We start from the raw sequence: 24,702 nt of genomic DNA on the forward strand, positions 1-24,702 counted from the left end.
ACAAGGAGTCAAGGTCAGTATACCCATTATGACCACATTTGAAATCTATTAGCCATTTCTTTATTTAATATGCACCATAATGATTTTCTATTAAAATAATTTATTTTTAATGCCATTTCTTGATCAAAATCTTATGCAGTCAGATATTTTACAGAACTATAAATACATTTCTACAACAGAATTACATCTGTAAAACTTGTATTCTCACAGAAAAGGACATCGAGTTATCCTGAATATACGTATACTTCTCTATGCATTTCTATTGGTTGCATTAATTATCTTTCTTTAATTCTTTCTTAATGGAATCTCCTATCAGTCATTCTGTCTTATACTTGGGATCAATATTAAGCTGACAGGACTATAATACCTATATACATTTTTTTCAATATTGGCACAACCTTTGCTTTCTTTCAGGACTCTGGAGCTTCTCCAAAGTTTGAAAACTAACTAAGAGTGAATATTAACAGTCCATAGTGCTCTTTGGTGGCTCATTAGATGTGATTAATCTGTACACACTGATTTAAGAAATCTAAATTTAGAACTGGCAGATAACTAGATCTCCCTTGGTTTTCCTTTTAATGTAAATTTAAAAAAAGGGTTTAAAACACTGTGATTAAAGATCTCTTTTTGTAGCTCTGTTCACTCTCCTGGTATTTTACTGTTTCACTGTCTGTTTGAAATCCTGCACATGGAAAGGCCTCTGAATTTCTAAGATTTTTTTTTAAAGGGAGCTACACATTTCTTTGCAGATTACCTTTGACTTGTATGAACCCTTGGGATAAATGTCTGGCAGCTGCCTTAGCAAATCATGCATTATAAGCAGCTCAGTCCTGTTTCTAACCTTTGCTGGAGGAAGTTGTTGTTCATTTTTCACTTTAAAACTTTTGGAGTGCTTTCTCATCATTCTTTTGTATGGTAGTTCCAAAAATCCCCTGAAATTCTTAAAAAGTAAAGCTTTTGATTATTAGGGTTGTCTGTCCCAAAGTCTAAATTTCTGTGTCATGATAAATGTACTGTGGGCACTATTTACTAGCTTTCTTTTTCAAAAAGTTTTAAAAATATTTAAATATTTTGAGAAAGTACATGAATGTATTTCTGGTTTGTAATACAGGAAACAATACAATGAGCAACCTTATACACATATATTTGTACATACATAATCTATAAAGTAGTGAAATTATATGTGAAATTGATTAATACATTATGAACTGTTGGTCAAAGCAATATATTCATTTTAAACAGATCAAAAGAAGAGACTGAGGAGCCCATTCCTGCCTGGATTAGGTGGGTCGAGCTGTGGCTCCCATGGCAGTGGGTGCTCTCCTGGCTGCACAAGCTTCTGACCCGGCTCCCACCACAGCTCCCCCTTTCTTCTGCATAAACAAATCCAAAACTGCACAGGGGGCAGAGGAAGGAATGAGAGCCATTCACAAAACAGAGACTAAACCACTGTAACCACAGCCCCATTATGTGTCCTTTGAAGATAAAATACCAGATGTGCTGACTAAGTCTGTGATTATGCACATGTTAAAGCTCACCTTCCAGAGCATCCCACTGGTTTCACAACAGTACAATTAAGTCCTGTGTACATTTGCAAGGTGGAGCCCTTGGCTGTCAGGAGTTCTGGCATCGTATTTTTCTTCTGCCACCTGCCATTACCCTTATTTCTTGACTCAGATTTGCAGTCCCAGTAAGACTCAGATTGACATTTTCTAAATCATCATAAAGAGTTTAATGTTTGCTGGATGCTGTCATCTGCAACACCAAAACATCACTGCGGTACATTTCATTACACAATCTCTGTGGCATAATTGCTATAGGGAAACAAAGATAACAGAATAACTATGCACAAAAATGATATAAAAATTACATTTTTGACCTCTGATATTGAAAACATGAAGTTGTCTTACATATCTTGAAATGGGAAATTTAGGGTACAAAGAAGAAGGTAAGTCCCCAAATCAACTGATCTGGTTATCTTACCTGAAAAAAAAGGCATAGAAAAGGTACTGGGAATGACTTGAGAAAACACACTTATTTAAAATACTTTTATTAAAAGTAAATGGAGACTCACACCCACTCTAGAAAGCAGCTCTGTGGTACATGTTCATTCATTTCAAAAGAAGTCATAGAATGGTTTAAGTTGGAAATGGTTTAGGTTGAGTCCAAACATAAACTTAGCACTGCCAAGTCCACCACTAAACCATGTCCCTAAGTGCCATATCCACATGTCTTTTAGACACCTCCAGGGATGGTAACTCAACCAGTTCCCTGGGCAGCCTGTTCCAATGCTTCACAACCCTTTCAGTCAATATTTTTTTCCTAATATCCAATCTAAACTTCCCCTGGTGCAACTTCGGGCCATTTCCTCTCGTCCTATCACTTGCTATTTGGGAGAAGAGACCAGCGCCCTCCATGCTACAACCTCCTTTCAGGTAGTTGTAGAAAGCGATACAGTCTCCTCTCTGCCTTCTTTTTTCCAGGCTAAACAGCCCCAGTTCCCTCAACCGATTCTCATACAACTTGTGCTCCAGGCCCCTCACCAGCTTCGTTGCCCTTCTCTGAACTCTCTCCAGCACCTCAATGTCTTTCTTGTAGTGACGGGCCCAAAACTGAACATAGGATTTGAGGTGGGTCCCCACCAGTGATCACTTCCCTAGTCCTGCTGGCCACACTCTTCTTGATACAAGCTGGGATGCTGTTGGCCTTTTTGGCCACCTGGGCACACTGCTGCCTCATACTCAGCTGGCTGTTGATCATCACCCGCAGATCCCTCTCTGCCAGGCAGCTTTCCAACCACTCTTCCCAGAGCCTGTAGCACTGCCTGGGGTTGTTGTGACCCAGGTGCAGGACCCAGCACTTGGCCTTGTTAAACCTCATACAAGTTGCCTCAGCCCATTGATCCAGCCGGTCCAGATCCCTCTGTAGACGCTTCCTACCCTCCAGTAGATAAACACTCCCACCCAACTTGGTGTCATCTGCAAACTTACTGAAGGTGCACTCAATCCCCTGTTCAGATAATTGATAAAGACATTAAACAGAAGTGGCCCCTTGTATTATGGGGGCTTCATTCTGCTCCCTGTCTCTGTCTTCCAGCGCAGGGTGCTGGGTACCCAGATAATAGCTGGTCTTACTATTAAAGACTGAAGCAAAGAAGGCGTTAAGTACCTCAGGCTTTTCCTAATCCTTTGTCGCTATGTTTCTCCCCACATCCACTAAAGAATGAAGATTCTTCTTAGCCCTCCTTTTGTTGCTAGTGTTTTTATAGAAACACTTTTTATTGTCTTCTATGGCAGTAGCCATATCAAGTTCCAGCTGGACTTTGGCTCTTCTAATTTTCTTGCTGTATAACCTCATTACATCCTTGTAGTCCTCCTGACTTGCCTGCCACTTCTTCCAAAGGTTGTAATTATACTCTGCTTTTTTTCCTGAGTTCCAGCCAAAGCTCTCTGTTCAACCAGGCCAGTCTTCTCTCCCACCAGCTTGTCTTTCAGCACATGGGGACAGCCTGCTCCTGCAACTTTAAGATTTCCTTCTTGAAGAATGTCCAGCCTTTGCCCTCCAGACCTGCCTTTGCAGAAACTCCATCAACCGGGCCTCTAAACAGGCCAAAGTCTTCCTTACAGAAGTCAAAGGTGGCAGTTTTGCTGACCCCCTCCTTATTTCACCAAGAATTGAAAACTCAATCATTTCGTGACCACTATGCCCAAGCTGGCCTCCAACCATCACATCACCCACAAGTCCTTCTCTGTTCACAGAGATCATCCTTACTTTCTCACATCAGAATCTTCTTCGCATGTGCCTCAAATTATTAATATGTGCTTCCTGGTGGGGCCCACCATATTCAGAACAGTTCATTAACACACTGAAGCTCTTTAAAGTGCATACCATATGTGCACAAAATGTCTTCATTTATCAGACTACCTCACAGATCAAGCACTACTCAAAAGAGCAGAAAGGTGCTAGAACAAGGGTGTCAACTCACCCTGTTAGTGAAACTCAATCCCCCCTTCAAGTCAAAGGCTGGGAATTAAAACCAAAGTAGATACGAATGACTAATTTTCAAGTTTTACACCCTTTTAATTGATAGTGTTCAATTCCATTTTAATAAAGTAAATGCAGTTTCAAACCTCTTTCCATGAACACAGGCTGCATTCACACATTCCCTGCCAGCTACCTGGGAGATGGATGAAGACGTGACCACCTCCTGCATATCCACAGCTGCTGATTGCTGCCTTCCAATCTGTCTCCAGAGCTGCTCTCATAAATGCTTCTTTACCTGTTTCAGCCAGAATAAACCAGGCTCAATTAAAGAGTTTAAACTTTCTTACAAATCCTCGCTACAGATTTGTCTTGGTGAGGCTGTGTGGCGATGGCCAAGCCTTGGTTACAGAACTGTGCCAGCACAAGCCTTTTGCGTGGATGCAGATGTTTCAACAAACCTCTGTTGTCACAGCACAGTTGTTGTTATCACCAGGGTTAGTTACACCATCCCATAGTGAAGAACCAGGCTCCCACAGCTAAGCTGAAGCACTTGAGCAATACAGTAACAGGTATTTCTGTCCTGCTGGAGCACAGTTTTTGTTTTATTGGTGCTTCTGGATTTATGAGGTAGACAGGCTCATTCATTCACACCCATACAGAAGTGAGGTGTGTCCTAAACATCTGGATTAGGTAGGTAGATAGGATCAGTTCTTTAATCCTGCTGTGACATAATTTGATTCATCTGATGTGGCCCTCCCTGAATAATAAACATGGGGGTATGTTTTATGGTAAACAAATTCCTGTCCTTTCCTTTCTACATGTGTGATGTTGCAAAATGGTTGAGCAAAACCAAATAACTTTAATTGGTAAGAGAAGATGTGCTAAACTATCCTGGATTCATTATTGAGTAATATAAACAAATATCAAAACAGATTTCTAAATGTCAGGAATAGAAATAAGGAAGAAATACTATTCATACCAATCCTCCAGCTAAAATCAGAGACACATATATTGCCTTTGTGTCCTGAATTTAGCTTTCAGATTACTGATTTATATGAAAACAAACTCTCTTGTGACTAAATCTCTTCCTACTAACCGACAGAAAGTTAAGAAATACAAGTCATATCAAATAGAGTTTGCAGTTTTAGCCATTATAATATAAAGCAACTGGTGTATCACTTTAATAAATAAATACAATGCCAACTGAGGGCAAAACGTGTTATTTGATTATTTTGAAGTTTTCCTACACAAATTCGGAATATAAATGATGAGAGATCTGCTTTGGATGGGGCAAACACACAAAACCAGCCGACCATTGTGAGATTTCTGACACACGTTAATGCCTTAATTTAAATAGATATAATTGTTTTGGTATTACCCTGCATAGGAAACCCCTCATTTCACAATGAATAAGCCTTTTTGCTTATTTTATCTTTTGCAGCTTGTAAGTACTTTTGAGACAAAATACTTGTTTTTATTTGATTAAAAACTTTCACACAAAAATGGTTATGTATTGGACAGCATAATTTATACCATCTATTTTGTGAATAAGCCCTAGCGATGGATTAGCCATGAATTGTTATATTGCTGCTGTGACCCTTATTCCTGGGCACTTATAAATAAATATATTCCCCTGTGGCTTCACTAAACCTTTGAAAAGTACATTTGTATGCAAATCTGTGAAAAGTCAAATGGCAATGTCACCGTTAGCATTGTGCAAGTTGTGCAGGACCATAGCAGGCCGTGGAACAGTCTGACAGCTGATGTATTGGAAGCTCTGGGCTGTTTTCAGTGGGCATATTTAGAGAGCACAAAAAGCTGGACTATGAAATACAGAGGACAACTTTTCCACATTCAAGATGACCTGCTAGGCTTTCCTATTAATATCTTCTACTGATATACACAATATTCTCATAGTTATTTGCTAACTCTTACTACTATTTGTTAAGGGGTAAAATAAGTGATGCTCTGATCCAGACAATGCAGCGGTCTGCCATGTGCCAAGGGAATGGTTGGTAGCTACCAGTCCAACGCAGTGTGTGATGGCCAGTGGTGACCACACTGGCAGGTAGGAGGGATGTGACTGACTTGCTGCTACTCCAGCCAACACCTCCTGGCTTTCAGCTGAACTGCAGCAACAGAACAACTTGAGCTATATGCTTGTGTTACAGGTTGATGTAGCTTATATCCACCACAGACCTGTAATGGAAAATCACTTCATAGCAATTTTATTGTTCTAATAGACTACTATAGCATGAGGCTATTGTAAATAATACTAAGAGTGAACTGAAATGAGACTTTTTCAGATATGAAGACATAATGTTTTTGAATGAGGTACCATATGTCAGATTTGCTGCTCTTTTCCTAATGCAGAACAAGAAACCATTTCAATACTGAATTCTTTCATCTGGAATGAGATAAGGAACTTTTTAGGCCACACAATAAAAATAATTTAAAATTATGTACATTAGCCATTTGAGCAAAGACATTCCACCCAATTCTTTTTGACAAAACATTTTTTCTTCCAGTGCAAACCAAAGGAGCTTTCAAAAGAGAGTTTGTTTCAACAAATTTCTAGGATAAAAAAGGCCTGTCCCCTTTATTAGCCTGTGTGATGATACCCAGCCAAGTATCATGTTGTCTATGAGACCATAGGATGGTAGCACTTACCAGATAATTAACTGGCCAATATATTGTTTCAGCCTGCTAAGAGTTCACTGTGTGGTCAACATCAGTACCAACATCAGGATTTAGCTTTTCAGATCTACAGCAAATGACCTTTACATAACAGGAGTAACTGGCAATGATTGTAGACTGTAGTCCACAGTTTTCTGTGAATTTTGTAGCTACTGTGAGAAAATGAGAGAAAATAAGTTCCTGACACCAAGTCTATGTCCTGTGTGGGAAGTGTCTCTTGTTTTTCAGTGCTCTCCTCAGCCTGCGTGTTCCCATGATCAGCCCATTCTGTTACAGCACATACCTAAACAATCAGCATCTCATCATAGTTCTTCTTGACCTACTCTTCTTCTCCTCCTCTTTCATATCTGTACATGCCCCTTCTTTCTGGCTCCAGCAAACCCCTCCACTATCTCTTGTCCCAGAATTCATCCAGCTGTCATATTCCAGGTGCCAGGGGACACAACCCACTGTACCATTACCCATCACAATATGAATAAATGCAGAGAAAATCCCTTGGCAACGTACAGCGAAACATCATCAGCATAGCCCAATTCCTCAGTGGATGTATCTTAACTTGTAAGAACTCTACTGAGAGTATATAAATATATTGCTTTTAGAAATTTAGGAATTAACCAAAGGTTGTCAGGTTTTCTCAGGAAGAGCAGGAGGTATGTCCCTGAGTATGGTCTTTCGCCAAACTTGAAAGCCCTCATTCAAAATATAGAGCAGCTGGGGCTTTAACCTCTCTACTGAAATATTTGTAATGGATACAATAGAAAGCATTTCTCCTTGTTTCCTTCTCACAAATTCCCTGAAGGGTGGAAAAAAAAAAGAAGTCTGAAATAGAAATATATGCTACTAGGGCTAAATTAAGACTGAAAAGTATAAGCAACTGAAAGCAAAGCATTACAAGGGGAACCTTAACTACAAATTTCACATACAGTACAGTGAGGTGTCTGTACTACATCTTCCATGTAAAATAGCATCTTGATTTCTTTTGCCGTCAGAACAGTATTAAATAATTTTTTTCCTCAGTGTATCAGCAAAGATATCTAGTTATGAGATATCTTCCAGTTGATGTAAAAACCCAGGTAAGTGCCACCTGATACAATGAAGAAATTTTGAGAAGTACAAACATGTCAGATGCAGACTGAAGGATTAGACATTTAAAGAGAAGCAATGGCAAGCATAATTAGCCCACTTCACACTCAGAATTATTTTTAAAAATGCTAGAAACAGTTTTAATACTAAGTACGTATTTATTATAAGACAGTGTTTAAAATCTCCAATCCTTTAGCAAACGCACTGGCCAGAAAAAATACTGTGATATTGTGATGATTATGACCAAATAAATTGAAACATTCACAGCTAATGTTGACATCAAATAGCTGAGCATAGCAGGAAGCTGCCACTGGTAATTTACATATTCACTTCTAATTGTGCCTGTGCATCATAAAGATAGTTCATATTTGCATTTGCTGCCCTCTAAACCAAGTCATTTTCCAGTGGCATGTATTCACTTTCACTGCAGGTAACTTTCATTAGTTGCAATTAAAGGACAATTTTTACTGCATTATGCTACAGGAAACAATAAGTGGTTGCTGAGATTGATTAATATCTAAACTAAGTTTGAGACATGTAATCAATCTCATAGGCACAAGAGATTGTTCCTGTGAAGTAATGAAAAGTAACTGGAAAGAAAAGCCCTATTTATTCTGAATAGCCAATGCTTACCCTTTAAATTCCGTTGAATTGCACTAAATGGCCTGATTTATTTTTAAATGTTCCCAACAGAGAATAGCCTCAGTCTATGTGTAATGACTTTTTACCCTTATTATCTGCACAGTCCGTGTTCGGGCTCTGACTGGGACAATACCAAGGAGGATGTCAATGTTATCTTAGTGTGGAAATGATTTTCCAGGAGACAACTGCAGCTGAGGGTTGCTGTGCATCCCGTCCCACTCCTTTTGCCTTCCATGCCTATTGAAGAGGCTCTTTTTCAAATTCTGCTGAACCCCATAGACTCAATATTGCTTCCAGTTAAAGCTTTGCTGTTTCGCTGGGAGCTGGAACAGACCCAATAGCTGTAATGTGTTTTTACTTGCTAAAAAAAAAAAAAAGCTATTATGCTGTGCCTTATTTTGCCATGCAAATATTGTGCTGAGAAATATTATCAAGTGCAGAATTGCTATCAAATATTTATTTTTATTGGGAAAATAGCACTCTTTCTGTAGTAGCATGATGTTATCATTTAATTATTTTTCCTTTTCTGCTTTATGATTGAAAGCTACAATTCAATGAAGTATATATTTAAATGCAAAAGAGGCATACCAATTAATCAGTACAGAATATGAATGCTATTAATCTGCCTCAAAAAAGTGGGGCTTAGAAAAACACTAACCTTTTAAAGTGTATAAAATTAATTCTTATCCATGCTCACATTTCCTCAAATACAATGAAAAATGGCAATCATGCAATTAAATTATTGTCACAATAATATATTCTTTTAAGGCTTTGCATTATGCTAAGACCATTTTGATGAGTCTTTGATATCTTTTTATTTAGCATAAAAATGGACATACATAAATAATTTCAGTTGATTAAAAAAATCAAAAATCCATAGAGACAGATCAAATGCTAGCTCTGAAACACTGAGAACTGAAACATAGATGTTTACTGCTTCCTGGATTTTATGCATATACAGAAACTTAGTACTGAAGATAGGAAATAAATTAGGCTAGAGATTGCAGTTAGGTATAGTCATTAGCATGGACCAATCAATTTTGAAGTGCATATAAACTAGATGATAGCATTATTATAGTCAACTCTCCATTATCTGGGATCATCAGAGACTGGGAACTGGTGAAGAACAGAACTTGGATATTAGAGATGCTCCAGGGAACACCAAACAGAGACATTTTAGTACTGTATACAGTAAATAGAGTACAGAAGACCTTATTAACTCTGGGTTCAGCACTAGCCAGTGGTTTCAAGACATCGTTTAGAGTGTTGCATGTGTTTGCAAAAGCCACCCTAGGCTCTCCATCTCAAGGCAGCAGTTATATTCCTGATGACTCTACAAATAATGTCTGAGCCAATAAGCCCCACTAAGCCTGGGATGGCTCTACAGGTATGTGCGTTCACTCTGGAACATTTTTGTTCATGTTATTCTCATAGCTTTTATCAAGCTGTGCAAAACAGAACAGAAATGATGCTAATGGTGTTTTCAGACTTTAGAACATTTTTCAAGACCTTGAACAGTGTTTTTTCCTGCTAGGGACACTCACTCCAAAGTGCTAAGTGAGAAGGCCACTGGGCCTTTCAATGCCTGCTTTCAAGTCAGGACACAGGAAACTTGCCTTTGGATCTGCTATATTACCTTTTGCTGCCAATTATCCAAATATTACTTTATTCTGGGCAAGATGTCTCTCTTTCCGCTTCTGACCAGTAGCTCTATGCAGGGTGAGAAACATTTCCCAGGGTAAGTTTTATTTCATACATACATATCAAAGAAAGCCTTCTATTTTAAATGATTGGCATCCTCCAACAAACAGCTATTTCATCAGGAAATTCCAACCTGCCCTCTAATGAGTGGGCCAAGCCTGCATGGGTCTAATTCAGAAAGCTGACTTTCACTCAGTGCCTACCCCTTGCAATGGGATTGATTCTTTTCATATTTAAACTACCCCCTCAAAGCCATTAAATAAAAGAAGGCAAAAAAAAACGTTTGCTAATAAAAAGGAAACTACCAGAAATCCACCTCCTGCTTTAAGTGGTTGCTTTAAAGCCAGATCTACATCAAAAATTTTTATAACAAAATAGTTTAGCCTCATTTATTACTGGTGTGAGGAGGCCATCTTGTCATTTGTCACACAATACCCAAATTACCCGCTTTAGGTCTAAGAAGAAAGAAATGGGCTTTCTTGAGGTTTTGCACATGTATGGCTGCATCACCAGGGTCTGGATTCTCCACTTTTCCCTCTTTTTTGTTCATGTTCTTTTCTGCTCTTAGGGCAATGGATGCCTCCTCTGCCTTGCCAGTATTTTGAGGGATTAAGAAGATAAGCCTACCTTGTGATGGGCAGTTGGAAGTGATGGCAGCAGAAGGGACCTAGATTAGGAGCTGGAAACAGAAGATATGGGAGGAATTCTTTCCTGCAGTGAAAATGGAAAGGCAAAAATCAAGAGGCAACCTGGTGGCTGAAGGCTAAGCTGAGAAAGATGAAATCACAGAATCACAGAATGTTAGGGATTGGAAGGGACCTCAAAAGATCATCTAGTCCAATCCCCCTGCCAGTGCAGGAACACCTAGATATATGAAATAATGAAGACCAAACTGAAAGACGGCAAAGAACAGGGGAGATCCAGCAGAACATGGGAGGGGAACAATCAAGATGACAGACTAAGAAAAGGGTAGCAGGGTTGAGAGAAAAAGGACTGTTGACACCAGAGCACTGCTGAGGAGCAAAGATGAGCATGCAGGAGGGATGAAGGGGAGAGAGTTTTATGAAAAATCAGGTTGAGACAGAAGGCAAATCCTGCAAGTGGAAATACATGAGAGAAGAAAGGTCATGTCAAAATACAGTAGAACTATTTATTTTTGTGCTGCTCTTATCTTGTGCATACTTGAAGCAGCAATTTTGAATCTTATTAGTTTTGCGCTCTCCAGCAGCTCGGGCTACCTAGCAATGCGTGGCTGGCGTGTGCTGCCTCTGCTGCACAGAGCTCACCGGCTGCCTAGCAACTGGTAGGGGGGTGCCACAGGGTCCTTAGACCAGACTCAAGAGACACAGCCCTACCCCAAACATCCCTGCTCCTGCAGAGAGGCAGGAGGGAGCATCTCCAGTTGTTAACGGCTGTGAGGAAAACCTTAAAAACATTAATTGGAAAAAAGGACATGCAGAGGTGCCCACAAGAGCACAGAGAGCCTGACAGATTGTGTCTGAGAAGTGGGAACAGCCCCATTCATCTCTGCAATAGTCAGACACCCTATGATGATAACTGAAATATCAATATGGTTAATTACTCTGGTTTTTAAGCAAAGACTAGATCTCTGTGGGTTAGATGTAAAGCACAGGAAGGCAAACCAAGACAGCGATGTAGCTTCTTGAGCAGCTACTTCTAATTTAGTATTGGAAATACCAAAAAGGTGACTTTTGCTTCCAGAAAAAAAAAAAAAAATAGCATTAAGTATTCACATAGGATTGTCTCAGTACAGACACACTTTTGTAAATATGTCACTGCAGTAAACAAAAATTTTCTTACAAGAACATGAGACTTGGCATTTGGCAGTAGAGCTGATGTGGTGGCCCTTGTGTCCTCTGTGCCTCCAGCTGCCCCTTCAGATCCCTCATCTCCCTTTCCATTGCACTGTCAAAAGTGCTTGTGTAATGAAACAACCAAATCAGGAATTGATCCTGCTGAGGAACAGTCCAACAAAAAATAAAGGGTGATTGTCCAACCAACACTACCAAAGCAAGTAATGTTCCCAAGAGAAGAAAAAAGACACTTGTCAATCCATGGCCTAGGAAAGGCAATAGACAATTACAGAGCTGCACAAATTACAGTGCAGGAGAAGCTGCTTTGATGCTGCTGCTTTGATGCTGTTCTAAACAGGTGTGTTTAGAATACAGTTGCATTTTTCTCTTCCAGTCAAAAATGGGCTATGTCCAAGGAGTACAGTACTGCTCCTGGATATCATCATGCCCCACTGAGGAGGAACAAATCTCAGACAGACAATTGAGGCTCCAAGAGAGGATGGGATCTCATTCAGGTGATCATTTGGATAGAGCTTGAGGATCATCATTACATTTTTTACTCTGCTAGTCCAGCCACCCTGGCCAGAAAAATTTTAAGTCCCAGATGTTTTGTCCACTTGAAGTACCTTAAGTTAGCTAACTTCTTCTTCTAATCAGCAGTTTATTGTCTAGAGCAATGGGAAGGTGTGATAAGTAAAAAAACAAAACAAAACCAAGAATAGAACAGCTTCTAAAGAAAAACACAATGAATGCAGTTCAAATGCACACTTGTGTCTTCAGCAAAGGTCAGTTCAAGTCCAGGATTTATTTGCTCTGGCTCAGCGCTGGTTCTGCTAGATTTGGCTAGCACTTGCATTGCTACCCAAATGTCTCTGTGCTTTGGAATCGCTTGGTGTACACACCATGAACACCAATGGAACAAGCTTGGGTCTATTGTGTCTGAGTTAATAAACCCTCCAGGAACCTCAGACATGAGGAAGACACTGCAAAGACACTCAAGTGACCCTGCAGAGCAATTCTGAAAGCAGAAGGGCTAACATGGAATAGGAGCTAATAAGGCCCACTGACCTAACTAGTTGAGCATGTTTGCACCACAATTCTCAATACATCTTGCTCTGCTCGGCCCTCACAGCAGTACTGCCCTGGCTGTATACCACTAAGTTAAAAATTCCTGCTGGACCTGACCTAGCTCAGTGTGAAGGCAGCTCGAGTGCTTCTGTACCTGTCACAGCTCAATCTACTGGGCATGGGGATAACGCCCGGCTGTGCCAAGAGGGCTGAAAAGTCCCGATGGAGACGTCACAAGGTGGCGCTCTTTGATGGGGTCTTCCAAGGTCTTCTTGAGTTCCGAGCACATTTTGAGGAAGAGTTGGCAAGTTTTCCGGCTTGTGCAAGGCCTTTTGGTCGAGATCCGGTGGAGGGAATGGGACTGTACTCTCTGCTCTGCTGCTTGAGGCAGGTGTGCTTCCTGGGAGCCAGCAGTGCTCCGCTCAGCTGCTGTGCTGCCATCTGCTTGTAGGACCGGGATGCCTGCTGAAGTACATTTCACAAAACACACACGACTGATTTTTCTCATACCGAAAAACGTTGATGTGCAAGGTCCCACATATCTGCTGTCTCTTGGTACAGGGACGGCAGTAACATTTTAAGAAGAGCCGACAACAGTTGTGCTACATTTGAAGATGTTAACAGCTTCCATGAAGTCAGTCTGTGATCTGTAGGCAATTACAGACTCATTCAAGCCAATGGGTGTTAAGCAATTTGCAGACTGAATAAAGAAATCAAATTTGTCTTTGTTTTATGATAGCTGGAAACAAGGAGAAGCCAGTGCCCAAGGTGGTTTCTGATCATGCTTGCCTTGGGACCCATTAAAAGCTTGTCTATACCTCAATTCTGTTGCAGAAGAAATTTAATTATTTTACATTAACAGGGTATTTGGAATATAAAATAAAATCTTTTATTGGAAATTACATGCTGTACTAAAGAGAGTTATTAAAACCACTTTGGAAATAATTTTGCTAAGCTGCTAAATGAATTAACCATCAGAAGATAGCAATGTAGGTGCATTTCTACCCCTCAGCAAGTGCTGTGACTATACCAGCTCCTTCCTCTGCTGTCCCAGAGAGCACGCAAATATCTCTCTGAGCACCTGTTTAGCTGTTCCCAGCCAGGGGTCGGATTTTTGTAACTCCAACTCCTAAGACCAGGCTCACTGGTGTTTCCCAGGCTCCCTACCATTCAACCTCACCTCATGGCTCTAGACCGAGGTGCTGGACTTTGCTGATCTCCAAGGTGAAGCGAGATCTATTTTTCTTCTCTCCACCTGGATTCAGAGACATCAGCAGGTATACCAAAGGATCCTGATCAGAACGGTTGTCAGTGCTGACTCCAAAGACATGCAAAATACACACGTTTATGCAGAGGTGAGGCAGTCTGCTCTAACGATACTGTGTTTGAGAGTATTTTTTTCTGAAGCGTGCTGACTTTTCACTGCGGTGGTTTTCTCTGGGACAACTACTAAAATGCAAGGCCCGGTTCCAGTTGCATTTGTAACTGTGTACACACAGCACACAAGGCCAAGGCACGAATAACAGCCTTGGAGACGGCTTCTTCTGGGCCTCTTACTCATTGCAAAGGCAGGCTTGGACAACCCAGCACAGAAACCACCTGCTGTTACTGGCTTTTCTTCTGGTATCATCACAGAAACAGGATTTCGCTTACCAAAAACCAAACAAACAAAAAACCCCGCAAACAAACAAACCAACCACCCCCAAAAAACAAAAACAAACACTCCCCCCAACAACAACAACACAACAAAAAAACAAACCAAAACCCCAACAAAACACATGCAAGAGAGATTGTACTAATAATGACTGGACTTTTGCATACCTTTTCAACAACCAGAGCAGGCCCCGAAACGATGATAACAACTGAGGTAAAGGAGTGGCAGGAATAATGCATTTACCTCAGCCAAATATTTAAGTTTGTCTTGTGAAACTAAACCCAGAAAAACGCTAATTGTCAATTATTACTCCTGGGCAGGGCTTCATAAAGATCTACACAGTTTAGAGTATTTCTCCCACCCCCTCAGGGTAATCCCCTGGTGACTAATTAGCCCATCTCAATAATCGTATCGTTTTACCAATTTTGTTGTCATCTCACAAATTTCTAGCCTGAAAGGAGGCTGGACAAGGGCGGCCCTTCCCTTCCAGACGCTTTTGGGTTCTCCTGAAGGGAGACGCCGCCTCAGGGCAGCACTGGTGGGGCGGGGGCTTTTTTTGAGGGAGGGCGGGGGAAGCACACGAGCATGTCCTCTCGTTCCTAGGACTGTCCCACAGCCCTTCTACGGCTCTCCCGCCGCTCTCCACAGCGGCCGGGCGGGGCAGGCGCCCCATACACCGCCATCTCCCCTCGGCGGCCGCGGGCGGTGGCTACGAGCAGCGCCCGCCCCATCCCACCTGCGCATGCGCGCTGCGGCGCTGCCTACAGCTCCCGGCCTGCTCTGCAAAACAGGGGCGGCGGTGGTTTTTTCTCTTTCCCTCCCTCCCTCCCTCCTCCCCTCGGCGGGGGAAGGATGGGTGGGGAAAGCGAGCGCTCACGAAAGCGAGGCGAGGAGGAATCCCACAATACCAGGCGGGTTGCGAGCCCGGCGCTGCCGCTGTCTCTTTAATGCAAGAGGAAGCGATGCGGAGGGGTGGAAAATGGCAGAGTTGCAGATGTTGCTAGAGGAGGAAATCCCTTCTGGCAAGCGGGCTCTGCTCGAGAGCTACCAGAACCTCACTCGAGTCGCCGACTACTGCGAAAACAACTACATCCAGGTGAGGGGCGGCTGGGCAGTGCAGCGGGGCCGGCGCTGGGAGGCTCGGCTGCGCTCTCCGTGCGGGCGGCGGGGCCGGAGCCGCCTGAGGGGCAGCGCGGCGCCTGGCTGCCCCCGCCGCCGCTCCCTTGGGTTTGCCTTTTCTTTCAACTTTTCCAGCCGAACGAACGGGCTTCCCTCTCCCCGCTCCGGAGGGGAAGGGAGGGGGTTATTATGTCAGTCCGGCTCGGAGGGTGTGTCTTTTTTTTTTTTTTTTTTTTCATTTTTTTTTCTTCCCTTCAAACCCCCCCCCCGCCTTCCCTTTTTGTATTTATTTATTTATTATGAGTCATATCCCGGAGACCTCCCTGGGCTGGGGGTGAGTGGGGCGTGAGGGCCGATGAGCCTCCCCGTGCGGCCGGCTCGCAGCCGGTACCTCAGGTTCCCCCTCGCTCCCCGGCGAGGCTCCCTCCGCGGGAAGCCGGCGGGGTGGCGGTTGCTGAGGCGGGCGGCTCCGCGCCCTCCGCGCCTCACGTGGAACGCGGGTGCCGGCCGGCCCCTCCGCCAGAGCCGCGGCGGCAGCGCGGGGCCGCCATTGGCAGCGGCGCGGGGAGCGGAAGGGGCCCCGCACCCCGGTGACATCACGGAGCTCAGTCATCGGCGGGGATCCGCGCTGGGAACCGCCGGGTCCGCCCGGGCGTGCAGCTCTCGGCCGGGCCGAGGGAGCCGCGGTCTCGGCAGCGCTGCGGCTCGGGGTTTGCGGGGGCGGGAACTGCCCGTGTGCAGGCACCGGTGTGCGAGCGGGAGGCGGCGTTTCAAAATGGCAATCCGTGTCTCCCGCAGGCTTCTCACGCCAAGCAGCCTGGCACACCGGCTTCACACCGATGCTGGAGAGGCTCCATTGGCTGTAGCGTGTCTCCACCAGTCAGGGTGGATTTTTTTCCCTTTAGATTGGCAGTACTTTTTGGCCTTGCTTTAGGTCTAGTTTTGTGAAGCCGCTTTAAGCACAATTTACTATTATTATTTTTTTCAGGATTTGCAGTACATAACTCTGTAAGTCTGTATATGTAGTCATACAAATGTGGACACAGAACCATCCAAAGATGCTCAAATTCAACTTTTTTTTTTTTTTTTTAGTAAAAAAAATGAAGAAGTAAAGCAAATAAACTCTAATTACTGAACAGCTTGTAAAGAGAACTTGTTGAATCTAAGGCTACGTATGATGAGTATTTAATATAAGTCATTAAATTCTCTGACATGTGTCATTCGTAAGCTGTCCTACTGTTTTTTGTAATGGAGGAGCAAATTTGAAACCAGAGCTTTAATAATGTGAAGTGAATTTTTTTTTTTTTTAAAAAGTGAGCTAATTGGATTAAAACTGCTCTTACGAGCCATGTTTTTAACTTTTTTTTCCTGTGATATGTGAGGTAGTATGAGTTAATGTCTATTTACTCTTCCGAGTTGTTTGCTCCACCCAAAGAAAGCTGCTGATATAATGCTTCGAAGAGGCGAGGTTCATTTGGTTTTACTCATGGGAAATATGACAAATACATGAGCATGGTAATTGCAGCACAAGTTGTGACCTGTCTCCTGCTTCTGACTTTTTCCCTGTGTCAGAAAGTTACAGAGAATCTTCAGTTACATAATGTTCTTCAGAGTCCTAAAACTTGTCTTTTATTCCTTCAGGCGAACAAACAAAAAATCCAACACTTGAGCTAGTTCCCATTCTGTCATTTGGGGTGGGGGGCATGTTTATTTATTTATTTATTTTAAATTTGGTAGCTCATTTTCACTTAAAGTATCGAGGTCAGCTGGATATGGGATTGGTACGGTCTGTTTTATCTGTGTACAGCTGTGTTTACCCCTTTTGAAAGGAAGCTGGAGTTCTAAAATTCCTAATGAGGACTTGAGCAGTAGCTTTGAAGAACGTCTACCGTGCTTGTATTGTACAGGCGTTATACATTTACTCAATAAAAATGGCAAATACAGTGATACAATCGCTTTTTTTTTAATGTGTGATGGAGGTGTTTTTTTAATCAGCACTTTATACAAAGCCATCTGCTCTCCAGTTGGACTCCTGAACAGATTATACTCGCAGTGCCTGTAGTGGTACGGCCGCGGCAGGATTAGATACTATGAGCCAGGGCACTGGGTTATGAGATTTGGGGGTGTGTATGTATTGTGGGATGGGAAGGGAGGGAAGGAGAGGAAGAGGCTTAACCAGCACATAATACAAAGTGTTTGTATTTAATGTAATAGAGCATTTTATGGAAAAAAAAAAAAAGTCAGGCCAGAACAGAGAACCGGGTCATGAAGTGGTTACGCATTGTAACTTATCGTGTAGCACATACCTGATTCAGTCTGACTGACACCTTGAGTTTGGATAGCTTTGGATTTGGGGAGTTTTCTCCCATTCTGTGGGAAAGGCCATGTGCTCCTTAGTAGGAAAAGCTTACTGTGTGCTGTCACCCACTCGGTGTTGTGGCAGTGAGGTAGAGCAAGTTTTTCTGACTATTCTGAGTGCTGGTGCTAACTATTTATAGGAATCGTAATAGCATTGACATATTTGTTCTGAACTCTTGATGTTCTCAATCTCATGTTTTGTATTCTCTGATTACTTAAGTGGGAAAGTCAGTTCCCACCCCCAATATTGCTGTATTCAAACTATATCTGTATTTTGGATCTGAAAACGTACGAATCTTGTTTTGTCTCTTTAATTTAATCTGGAAATAATTCTGGTAAAATTTCAGTTCTGCAGAGTTTTTTGAAGATAATTTATCTTTGATGTCTTTAGAAATTATATATACACACACACACAAAAAAGAGGGGCTTGAGGGGGTAACTCACCTGGGCAGAACTTGGTTCTCTTAATAGTGAATGTAGCTCTATTAGCAGTAAGGATCCTTTTAATGAAGCATTTAGGAAAGTTGACAGAATTTGTGGCTCTTAAGTTGAAAATATCTGTTCTTAGGAAAGTGGGAAGCAGTTTCTTGCTAAGACAAATTGTGAATAAATCGGAATGCAAGGCAGTTACACAGTTTGCCCTCCAGCCTGTATGTATTCTGATTATCTAGAAGTTTTATCTGATAGGAAGGGAAGAGATTTCAGGAGAGGCAGAGCAAATAAGTTTCTGAGAAAGATCTGCAGTGCTGAAAGGAAAATACAGTGGTGACAGTCCTGGTGGTGATGGGGAAGAGACAGAAAAAGGGTAAGGGAAACCAAATGTAGGAGTAGTAAGTGAAGGAACTTGTGATGCTGTTGGTGGGGATTTTGGCTTTGACTAGAAGGAAAATGACATTAGAAGTATATTACTGTATTTAATCTGTGACTAGGTTTAAAATTTGTGTCTGGTTAGAAGCTTCAGTGATAAGCATGCAGAAAATTAGATGCCTGTTTTCTTTTAGAACAGTGACTTAAACTGACCAATTTTAAGAACAGGTTTTGAACCTTAAATCTTTAGGAGACAAATCATGCTTTCAGTTAAAGTGAGTTTTCTTAAATATAGAGGAGTTACATTTTTCTTAATATTTTAATTTTTTTTTCTGGCACTTGTGTGACTGCTCTATTATGATGGATGTGTTTGCGTGTACGTTGGCATACCATTATAAAAATGCACAGTGAAATTAAGTGAGAGGAGGAGTGGTAAAACTGTCTTATAATGGAAATAAATGACATTTTTATACATGCCATATAAATGTACGTTCTGGTACTTAATGCCTTCCCCAAGTCTTTTTGCCTGGGAATAAACTTAGGGACTAGTCCCTTTCAGTGTGTGTGTAGCCATGAAAAGTTATCTGAAAATCTGTAGCATAAAGCTGAAGATATTAGTGAGGAATTTCATTAGTATCCTAAACAGTATGAACTTCATGAGTGCTAATACAGAAATGACATATAGAGTTAAAGCACTTACAGTTCCAATTACGATTCTTCAGCTGAAAATATTAACTTCCAGAGAAATTCTCCAGTCAGTTTCCTGGCTAAATTGAATTATTTTTACAATAACTGGCCTATGAAGCTTTACAACGGCACAGAAAACCAGCGTCTCCAGTGTTACGGCACTGATGACTCCTTTTTGGACAACTTCAGTTGACTGGTGTAGGACAGAGAGGCCTCTCTGTGCTGTAAAATGCTGCTTACAACTCTCCCCTACTGTCTGGATTGCATGTTTCTTACGGTCTTGTTTGTGCATAGGGAGATACATAGTTTTCATCAGCCTCTCTTCTTCTAGACTGTTTGGGAAGATACTTCTTTTTAATGTTGTTTTTTTTAGCTCTGATATTTTAATCTGACTGTGAGAACCTCTAAATGAATAGCTTGAAACATGTACTAGTGTAAATTCTGACATCAGTGATCTGTACTGGGTAGATTTAGCAGCTTTAGAAAATAAAATAAGTGAAAGACCTTTTAAGGAAGTGCTGTATTGCCCAAATGCGTGGTTTTTTTGTTGTGATGTTGTTTCCTTCTGTAGCTTCCAACTGATATGGGGAAACTGAACTGTGAGTTAACAAGCTATTCTGGGTAAAATAGACAAAATCAAGGACAGATTTCATTTTTACTGTTATTACCAAAAAAAATCTAAAGACTTTGGTTGGTAGAAAAATAAATGTGTGGGGCTGAGCAGAAGTGTTGTGTGCAAGAAGTTTCACAAATCCTTATGTTCCAGTATGCGTTTCAGAATCCTTTCTGTTTGATAGGTCAGATGCTCTGCATTGTGTATGTGGTAGATAGTATGTTTTGGAAAGGAAATAGCTTTATTCGTGGTGTTTCTTTTTCCTTAAATGTTGGTAACTGATCTGACACTGTTTCTCCTTGCCTGGTGTATGGAAAGTGGCTTAGATTTGTTCAGTACAAAGAAGTTCACTCAATGTCTAATTCAGGAAATGACCTATTTTAAAAGGATAAACTTCTTAAATTGTTGCTAATACAAATCTTTTACATGCTGTGAGAACTTGCATGTTTTATATTCATAGGCTAATTAGTTTGTATTGAGAGTAAATACAGTGTTTTTTTTTTTTTCCTGTTTTCATTGCTAAATTTAGAACATTTTACAGAAAAAGCAAATTAAGCTAGTTCACTTTCTGTAACACCAAAATATAATTCAAAATTAAAGAGCTGGAGAGCAACAAGATAAAATATGGATATGCCACCCACTATCCTTTGTAGGTTTAAATCATTCTTTAAGAAAATGTGTTAGCTTATACTTTTTAAAAATACATTTGCCATCAGTATAAAAGGCACTGGCTGTTTGGAGGAGGAGGGGCCTGTTTGTTTGTTCGGGTTTTGTTGTTGTTTTTTAATAATAATAATTTGGGTACAAGTTGGTGGGCTAGGCTTGTAGCTCTTCTGTGCCTTGCATAAGTTGTCTGTGTTTTGGAAAATACAGCTGTATATTTAGCCTGAAAGCAGCAATGGGACAATAGTACAACTTCACTGAATCAGCAAGTGATTACTCTGCACATACAGGAAATGGATCCTGGAGTGTGGTATGTCTGTTTTGTGTCCAAGGGAGGTAGATGATATGAGACCAGCTTATCCAAATTTGAAATGTTTCCATTAACTTTGTTTCATTTGGTTTATGAAGACAGCAAGATGTCAGCTGCTCTTCCTGCTCAATTTTTCATTAGTATTTCAGCAGATGATTGTGTCAGCACTGTGCTGCCTTCCATCAGGTGGAGTAAAGTGGATCAGGATGAGCTTTTACAGGTGTCTACTGCTTCTTCCACAATGGAAGTGCTGCCTGCTCCCTTCCATTTGCACATATGTTGGAAGGAAGCAGCTTGCAGGTTGTCTGTCAGTGTGTGTTAAGCATGAGCCTTGCTCTCTGTGCTGCTCTTGCTATGCCCTGTGGAACTGTTGGAAGGAAGAAACAAGACATGTGTAAGGGGAGCAACTGTCTAATACTTACCTCCCTCTGGATTTCTGGAAGCTTGTTGCAGTAAGTTGCTCTTACGGTAAAGAGAAAATAGATGGGCCTTGAGGAGGGCTCATAAAGTGGATCACATTGTAATAAGGTAAGAGTACAGGAGCAGGCTGTGTGCAAGTAGGAAGCACTGTACCTCTGAGGGCAAAGTTCCTGTTAGTATCTGTGCCACCGATCTAAGTTTAAAAACTAAAACCCCAAACTCTTGAAACAAAAAAACAACCTGATGCAGCTTCCCAATATATTTGTTTAGCATTTTGAACAGTGTTCGTTTTACGGAAGCATAAATGGAGGCATAGAATTTGTAACTGACTTGTGGAAGGTCATATAGGGACTTGCTGTCAGATTTGGGAACAGAACCTGATTGTTTGGACTTCTAGTGCTGTGCACAAGGGTTCTTGCCCTCACCCCTTTCCATATTGCCTGTTACACTACAACACAACAAGTGCGTATTTGCAGAAAGTGTCCACAGAGACTGCACAGTGAATCCCTTGAAAAAGATGCACCTGAAACCATCATTGAGCTCATTAGCAGCACTACTTTTAAGAGTTTTACATATGTCCTCTCATAAGAACCTCGAGATTGTAATTTTTGCCTTTGTGAACTTCTGGAGTTGCATAATGCTCACAGTACTGTCTGTCTGCGTGTTGGTGGGTCTCTTGCTTGGCAGAGGCACTGGAAGATACCGCTCTCTTTCCCATTAGTGAAAGCAGTCTGTGTTTGATGGTTCTGGTGACTGAAATCTTATTTATCTGCAGAACAACAGAGTGCAGCTGTACGGACAAAGTGTCAGTACTAGTGCAGCAAGACATCCTTGAGGGATAAGAGGGTATCTTGCTCTGTCTGTGCCTCCTTTTGGTCCTTAATTAGTAACTTGGAGTCAAAAAGAGTGTGGTGTGGTTTTCATTTGTTGTTACTTGGTAGGAAATGACTTGTGGGCTGTCAGTTATTCAGTGTCTGGGCTTGTTCATAGTTACCCGAGCATTCTTGCCCTTTTCAGTATTTATGCTACCCAGGCTGGTGTTCCTCTGATGCTGTTCCTTCTGCGACCACCCGTCAGACTTGGCCCCCCTGAAATCTGAGCACTAGTGACAGAAGCGGGTGGGCTTGGTTACACAGATCCTTCCCTCCACCCCTAAATAAAGGGAAGTAACTGCTGAATTTGTAATAGTGCCTCTGTGGGGTTCCTCCCTTTTCCTGACCTTGCTGGTGAGGCACCTGCTGCAGACAGAGACTTGATGTCTCCTGCGGGTTGTAGAAATAATCCTTTGCAGCTCAAAACTTGCATAGGCTAAGACTGTGGTGCTGTGGAGAAGAGACCATGATGTGCTCCTGAACAGAGCTCTGTGCTATCTGCAGGTGCCTTTTCTCCTTCAGCTCCAGCCCATCAGCATGTCCCTCGCACTGCACTGAAGGGGCTCAGTCAGGTGTCTCATTGGTTTAGGGCCAGGTAGTGAAATAAAAGATACACGACTTCTAACAGGTGATTTCTTCGAGGAATCTATTTATCGTACAACAAATGAAAGCAGAACTCTAAACTCCTCCTCTTGGTATTAGAGGGAATGGCTGCTTTTTTTTCCTTGGGTTAATTAATGAGTGTAGGTGTCACTTTTGCTTGAAACTATGGAAATAGTGTTACTCATTACTTATGCAAGCTCTTAATGCTGTTAATGGGAGCCATGTATGCTTTGTTACTATGATGCTGATGTTTCAGAAGAAAAGGTAGGGGGGTGGACCCTGCAAGAGAATTTCAGCTTGGAGTGAAACATGAGTGCAGCATTTTCAGATACAACTTGTAAAATTCAACAGTCTGTATTAATGTGAGTTGAAATTGGTAGCCAACCTGCTGGCTAGGCTGACAAGGCAAATTAGTTTTACTCTGAAAAAGGCTGACTACTTACAAGGTGAGTTTAATAATATTCTTGTTTTAAGATTCCAGGTCAGTTGGGTTTTGTTAGTAAGTGCTGGGTTTGGCAAACTGAAAAAGACTCTGAAATTCAAAGCTATTCTTGGTTTGGGCCTCTCCTATGATATGGTCTCTTCATAACAACTGCAGATGATGTGTGCTGTACTGTATCTTCTGCCATGGTGGAATATTTGAAAATAAGATTAAAGGTAGTCTCTTCTGCAATGAGATACAGCTTTCTTATATTTCTTGTGTGTCTCATGTTAAGATAGCAGATATATTTGTGATAGTATCTTCCATCCCTCTTCCTTCCTCGCTCCCTCTCCAAAGAGCCTAAAATAATCAACTCTGTGTGTTCTTTCTTCAGCAGATGTTAAAGAGCAAGCACGCTGCTCTGTGTGCAGGGAGGCTCTGATACTATAGTGATGAGCAGTTAGAGAACTCCTGAGGAAGAAACTGTGCTTCACTTTCCTAATTTTATTTTAACCTCAGAGACAGATAGGAGTAAACAGTGGTACTGTTCCTACTTTTGTTAAGAAAGCAGGGAGGCCTCTCAGAACACAGGCAGAGGCGGCTTACTAAAAGAAATGCCGGTTTGACATCCTTAGAGCTGAACGTAATATTCTTACTGGGTGGTCTTAAGGTTATAAATAATACCAAGAAAAAAAATCTGCTTGTTTACTACTTGAAGCATAACAATTCTTTGATATCCTTGGAAAAAAATTTGAAGTGTAGCCTCTTCTGGCTCCTTTCACACCAGTGTTTCACAGGATGTTTTTGTAAGCTATGCTTTATCAGGCAAATGTGTGGTGGTTTGTGTTTTTGTTGTTGGCTTTTTTTTTCTAGCTAATTTTCACTAGATGTGTATCTTCACTTTCATCTTCTGATCTCTTTGCTGTATTTTGGGGTAAGCAAAACCACCAACCAATATCTGTCCTGTGGCAATCACTGTCAGTTGAGCATCTTATTTGACTTTTTTGTAGCAGCTGTGCTACTAATTAATACTTGAACTGTGGTCCCCATGCGATAACTCTGTGTTTTCTGAAGGGTGAGATGAGAAAATGCTTGCGTAAAACAGATGAGAAGAACAAGGTGTCCAGGCAGTTGCATCAGACTACTGCAGTAACATCTAAGCTGCAGAATGTCATGCCATGGCTTT

The 24,702-nt window shown here is 41.6% G+C and overlaps 1 protein-coding gene and 1 long non-coding RNA gene across 17 annotated transcripts in view; one reads left to right on the plus strand and one right to left on the minus strand.

Annotated features, from left to right (window-relative positions):
- Nucleotides 1-1,129: 1,129 nt before the first annotated feature.
- On the minus strand, nucleotides 1,130-15,347 carry LOC135578420 (uncharacterized). 2 transcript variants are annotated; one of them, XR_010469972.1, is made up of 4 exons: nucleotides 14,811-15,347; nucleotides 11,929-13,636; nucleotides 10,735-10,818; nucleotides 1,130-1,755 (listed from the first exon to the last, which is right to left on the minus strand). It is a non-coding gene; the product is annotated as an uncharacterized LOC135578420 (long non-coding RNA). The 2 variants fall into 2 exon arrangements; XR_010469971.1 differs by lacking the exon at nucleotides 1,130-1,755 and adding an exon at nucleotides 5,437-6,183.
- Nucleotides 15,348-15,377: 30 nt separating this feature from the next.
- ABI1 (abl interactor 1) overlaps nucleotides 15,378-24,702 on the plus strand; it is an 82,630-nt gene continuing 73,305 nt past the window's right edge. For 4 of the 15 annotated variants that reach the window (XM_005513794.4, XM_005513807.4, XM_065050690.1 and 1 more), the window contains exon 1: nucleotides 15,415-15,739. In XM_005513794.4, coding sequence (XP_005513851.1) covers nucleotides 15,623-15,739 — 117 coding nt within the window. In that variant the 5' untranslated portion in view covers nucleotides 15,415-15,622. Of the gene's footprint in view, nucleotides 15,740-24,702 lie in introns of all 15 variants that reach the window. The other 11 variants (XM_005513800.3, XM_005513803.3, XM_005513804.4 and 8 more) reach the window with 6 other exon arrangements.

The sequence above is a fragment of the Columba livia genome, chromosome 2 (assembly GCF_036013475.1).
Source record: "Columba livia isolate bColLiv1 breed racing homer chromosome 2, bColLiv1.pat.W.v2, whole genome shotgun sequence".
Taxonomy (NCBI): Eukaryota; Metazoa; Chordata; class Aves; order Columbiformes; family Columbidae; genus Columba; species Columba livia.